Source organism: Myxine glutinosa, chromosome 3, assembly GCF_964187855.1.
Source record: "Myxine glutinosa chromosome 3, kmMyxGlut1.1, whole genome shotgun sequence".
Classification (NCBI taxonomy): domain Eukaryota; kingdom Metazoa; phylum Chordata; class Myxini; order Myxiniformes; family Myxinidae; genus Myxine; species Myxine glutinosa.
In genome coordinates this window covers 29,329,447-29,335,446 of record NC_136263.1, presented here as the reverse complement: position 1 = coordinate 29,335,446, position 6,000 = coordinate 29,329,447, and the positions used below count along the sequence as shown (strand labels likewise).

At 42.4% G+C, this 6,000-nt stretch overlaps 1 protein-coding gene across 1 annotated transcript in view; it reads left to right on the top strand.

Annotated features, from left to right (window-relative positions):
* Positions 1–6,000, top strand: part of HTR7 (5-hydroxytryptamine receptor 7) — a 216,231-nt gene that overhangs the window by 109,279 nt on the left and 100,952 nt on the right. Inside the window, exon 3 of the mRNA XM_068111162.2 lies at positions 4,439–4,774. Within this exon, the coding sequence (XP_067967263.2) occupies positions 4,439–4,774 (336 nt within the window). The remainder of the gene's footprint in view (positions 1–4,438; positions 4,775–6,000) is intronic.

Genomic DNA, 6,000 nt, shown 5'->3' with positions numbered 1-6,000 from the left:
CAAGGAGGCGGTTGTCCAAGATCACATGAGCATTTACATCATCAATGTAATAACAGGACATAACAATCGGAGTAAGTCTTCAGTGTTTAAAGTTTATGAAATGAAATGAAAAGTACTTGCCACTTACCAGACTGTGTTCAAAACGTACAGAAATCACACAACTTGTGGAAGGTACAGAAGTGCAATAAGATGCAAGGTTTTCTAAAGCTGAGCTATCTGACATTTTTACCATATCGACCTTTTTTAACAGGATTGAGACTCGAGGAAGAACAAGGTAGAACTGACAATGGGACAAACGTCAATGGAAGAGTAAGAGAGGAGAGGGAGCAAATGCTGCAACAAGCAAGTAAGATAGTTGGGTTGGGAAAGGCTACTGGGGATAATAAAGATCATGTGACAGAGTTGGAGATGACAAGACATGTCAGAGCACTGCTTGCCTGAAACCCTGAAGGGAATAGTGAGACAGAACAGCGTCTGTGAAGCAGTTCCAGAGATGAGGGAAGCGATGAACGAAGAAGTTAGGGTGAACAGTCAGCCTGGATTTTGGAAATTTAAGCAGGATTGCGTTATTGGAAGAATGTGTGCATTTTGCAGTTGGTTTTGAAAGCCGGAGGCCTGAGCGAACAGAGGGAACAATGTTGGAGAATAGACAATGGGAAACAGAGAGACCACCGACCTTGTGATGTGAGAGCAACAGATTTTGATATTTAGCCTCATTGCAGAAGATTCCAATTACGATGAGAGTTTTAGATTCCATGGATTCCAGGGAAGATAGATGTTAAGCTGGAGTGCCAGCCCATACCAGAGAGCAGTACTCCATTGAGCTACAGACAAAGACATTGTAGACTGAGTTGGTATGATTTTCCAATTTAATTCTCGGATCGACGGAGGATTAGTCTTTCCTTTCTTCTCCAAGCTTCCCACACAAGGTTTTCCCCCCGCTTCACATCTTTGCCCTTCACCTCAACCCTCAAGGGGTATATTAAGGCTTGGCAAAGGTGTCCTCCTTAGTGCCGGTTGAAGGCAACTCTAGTGGAAATGTCCGAACCATTGTTCTCAAATAAAATCTCAAGTCGGTTATTTTTTGTGATTTTTTTTTTTTTGCCAATTTTTGATATCTACGCTTTTTGAACATTTGTCCCGACAAGTTATTCTTTAACCAGACATGACATCCATTAATGAAACCGTGAGAAATATTGAAAGGAAATTTAATCACACATGAACAATCAGCCGAGTTTCTGTGTGGCCTTAGAAAATGATTACGTACATACTAAGTTACCGTGTACATAAATTTGATATTTGTAGCTGTACTTTGTCTCAGTTATAAAAAGCAATGTACACATTATACTACCTAAGATTTTGGGATAGTATGTTGATATTCAGGCCTATTAATTCACAATCATTTATGTCTGGCTTGGGTGTAGTCCCAATACTTTTGGTAACATTGTGCATATATATATATATTGTTGCGGATTCAGGGTACGGCACTCCCGTTACCAAGGGGGGGTTAGTCCCCTTGTCTTTTAAGCTGGCCGTCTCCGTTCCTGGAAACTATAACGCTCCTTTGCGGGCGAGATTGGCCAGGGTGATTGGTCAATGGGTTCCCAAATACCTTTGCCAATCCCTCCGCAAAGCAGGGACATAATCCCCTGCTCGGACCCGGACAAGATGGAGTTTGCCGAACGGTTAGCATTCCGGAATCCGAGCCGTTAGCAAACACTAACCCGATCCTGAGCGTTGGCCAAATCGTGCCACGTATATTCAATTGAAGGAAACAGACTAAGGCGATCGAATGGAGAAGAAACCAAAGTGAAAGGAAGAACACAGAATTTATTATACAGTACTAGAAGAGGAAACGAAAGGTAATGTACAGTTGAAGAGGAAGAAGCAGTAACACAGGGCAGCCTTATACAGTCTTATATAACACTCCCAAGACAATACGAACAGACTTACACGAAAGGTTAGTGGTGGGAAGGAAGAGAAGGTTCATGCAGATGGTAGGCGTCGAGGTCTGGCTCCAAGCTCGTGCTCCGGTCCACGCTTTGGGTTCGAGGCGAAACCCGGCAAACAGCTCCGTGTGTCGTTGAACGCGACCGGACAATTATATAGCGGGGGAAAGCTGGTACGCCGCGTACGTAATTCAAATCTCTGCCGCTCTGCCGGTCAATCTCAGAGGCTCTCTCTCTGCCGCTTGCTTCCGTGGCTCTCTCTGGCTCATCTGCTTGTTCGTCTGCGGCTCCTCTCCTCTCCTCTCTGGAAGTAGTCCGCGGCGGCGCTTTTATTACATGCCTCGCGTATCAAGCCGCGTCCGCTTCGCTCCGCCTACCGGTGAACACGCCTCGGCCCGGATTGGTCGCGAGGGTTCATCAGTACCTCCCTTCGTGACGCGTTGATGGGGCCACGCCTACGTTCCTGGCGCTCCTCCCCCTTCTTCTCCAGTGTGACCGCGTGCGTAATGGCGTCTTGAGCCAGGCAGCGAATGCGACTGGCAAGCCAAGGAACACAATTTGGAGGGAGGCTATGAAATGAATGGGATTGGTAAAAGGGGCCTAGGTTATTTGATTAATGCAACGCAGAGTCAAACTATTGGAAACACAGCCTTAACTAAACACATATTAAGGACATAACTGAAGAGGTTTCTATGGTGTCCTACGTGTTGCTTGTGGCCTATCTAGGGTGCGATCTTTGACCTTTGGGAGATGGGGATATTTACAGGGAATTATTTACAAGGCTTATTATTTTACAAGTGAAGGTTCTAAAAACCGTAACAATATATATATATATATATATATATATATATTCAATGCAGTTTCACAAACTTACATACATACATGCACTCACATCCAGGGTCTGCCGAGCAGGCACGTAAGACATCAGCCATTATATAGCTTGCAGTGTTAGTGTGAGAAATTTCTGAGGATATCCCGAAGACTCACTCTTTTTTCATTCTTTCATTCCTCTTTTCTCCCACCTCTGGAACAACCTCCCTCACTCTATTCAATCCCACTCATCCCTCCAGGTCTTTAAAACAGCTGTTCACCACCATCTCTTATCTTCCCCCATCCAAAACCTTGATCTTTTCTTCCCCCGTTAATTCACCCCGAGCCACTTTTTTGAAATACCGACTTCTTTCCTGGAAGTCCTTGCAGTGTCCTTGTGTTTTTTTTTTTTACCTCTCCCAACCCCCACCCCCCTTCCCATGCCCCCTCCCCCAAGCCCTCTCCCTCCCACAGATCTCCCGATGTCCCTGCTCTCGAATTTTGTACTTGTGTGCTTCCCCCTCTCTCCCCATCTTGTCTCCCATTCCCTTTATTTTGTCTTATGTGTCCGTTTTTTTTTTTTTGTCATTAATGTTAGCTCTTACATTAATGTTAGGCTCGAGCTTGTATACAAAAATAAATAAATAAAATAAAGAACTCAATAGCTCAGTGGGCTGTCACCACATAAGTGATTAAGTCCGTGGGTATAGTATAGTCTGTGGGTCGAGTCCTGGTTTGAGTCTGAATTTTTTCACACTAGCCCTATGCAGGAATTTACTTCCTGTTTATTAAAAAAAAAAAGTGTGTATATATATATATATATACTATATATATATATATATATACTATATATATATATATATATATATATATATATATATATATATATATATATATATATTTACTCACTTGTAAACTATTGATTGCTTTACACAACTAATGACAATCAAACAAAATGACAAATGGAGAAGATTAATTACAAATAACCACGAGATGCCCAATTAAACAAGGTTGGAAATAACCTAAAATATGGATACCTATTCAAGTAGCAGATTAATGATGGAAGGACAAATAGGATCGAGCGATATGATCTTGAAGAGAAGACAAAGCGATGGAATCCTGAGTATATTTCAACTTGACGTTTCAGTTGGAGAATGGTATAGGGATGCATCTAATTACCTCATTAAGACCCTTCCTGGTGAGGAAGCAAGTTTATTTGGCTCGATGGAGTCGTTCACCTCCCATGATGATGCCACACTAAATGAAATGTAATGACTATCCTTGTTACGTACTAACATACACTATCTGCCTGCTGCTTACCTGCTCACTTTGGAGTTGTCTATTTGTCCCTTGTCTGCCTGTTTCTCACTTCATTGACATGCCATCATATTTTTCTCAATATTTTCCATGATCCATGTGCGAAATCACAATTCCAGGAGAAGCATCAGTGTAGCATCACAACGCATTGCTCAGTTTTTTTTTTTTTTTTAACAAAGTCGAGGCTTATAAAAATTACATCAGCAAAACGTTCAAATCCTGTTGGTTTGTAGCCCCACAACCAATATGTTTTGGATTTAGTCTTATCCTGGGCCTTGACTTACAAATAGAAGAAAAACAATCATTCATTATTCTTAACACCTGATTCTTTGCTCTACCTGCCTCCCCCCATGTCATTCCAGGTATTTGAGCATCACCAGGCCTCTAACGTACCCCGCACGGCAGAATGGGCACCTCATGGCCAAGATGGTCCTGGGAGTGTGGCTTCTTTCAGCCTCCATCACTCTTCCACCCTTCTTTGGATGGGCCAACAATGTGATCGGTGACCATATTTGTCTCATCAGTCAAGACCTTGGCTACACCGTCTACTCGACAGCAGTTGCCTTTTATCTGCCTACTACCGTCATGTTATTCATGTACTACCGCATATACCGCGCCGCACGCATCAGCGCTGCTCGGCACAGCTTTCAGCTGAGCTCTACCGTTGCGCCACGCTCTTCACCTCGCCCACAATGCAGGTGATTTATTTACACTCAATTTCCTTCCTGTCTGTAGCAAGTGTTTGGCAACGTGATAGCTCTGTCGGTGATGCGATTTTTTTTTTTTGTCACCGTGCTGTATAGTTTTGGGCTCCATTCATGTACTTGATGATCGGACTGTAAAATGACATCCTGGCGCTTTAAGGGAGTGCATTTTATGTGGAAGAACAATTGTTCATGTGGAGGGAACATAAACATTAACTATTTTCAATCTACTTTCATTCTGCAAAATTCATTATCTATAACTAGATGGTATGCATAGAATACTTACCCTGCGCAGTCAACTTGTTGCGAGTCGACTCTTCTGTTTTTGAACATTTTTTTTCTTTGATCCAATATGGCTGCCAGACCACGTGAGTGATGAAATCATAAATTTAGATTCTCTAATATAATTGTTGCATAGATCACGCTCAATACATTTCAAACTGATCAGACTAAGCATTGTCCCTGTCGAATTATGACATCATCATTATGGCACCAATGACGTCATCAATAAACAACACCTATTCCCTCATGGAGTTCTTTACAATGAGCCATGCTTAAATTTTTTCCATGCAGCGGTTTTGGAGATATAGACGTGCAACATTTTTGGGTTTTTCCAAGATGGCGCCTGTACCACATGACCTATGATGTCATGATTATCATTAAAATATTCGAAAGGAGGAGGTGCTCCGATGGTGAAAATTTCGTGTCCATCAGACAAACAGTTGCTGAAAGAAAATACACTGATCGGATGGATAAGTGTTGTACTTGTCGAATTATGACGTCATAACAAAGGCACCGATGACATCATCATTAACATATCTTATTCCCCATGGGGAGTAGTTGACAATGAGCCAGGTCTAAATTTTTTCCATGGAGTGGTTTCAGAGATATAGAGGTGCGAATATTTTCCAAGATGGCACCTGTACCACGTGACATATGACATCATAATGATCATTATAATATTCTACAGGCAGAGGCCCTCCTACGGTGAAAATTCCATGTCAATCAAACCAACGGTTGCTGAGAAAATGAATTTTTAAAATGCAGACACGTATGGTACATGGCACACGTACATACACACCTGAATGCTTAACCCCACTTTTTGCTTCGTGAGCGCAGGGTAATAATGTTGTGTCCGCACCGATTGACACCGACGCTGAACGGATGGACCGAACTGGCTTTAACTCCCTCAGAATGTGTTCAAATTATTGTGGATTTGT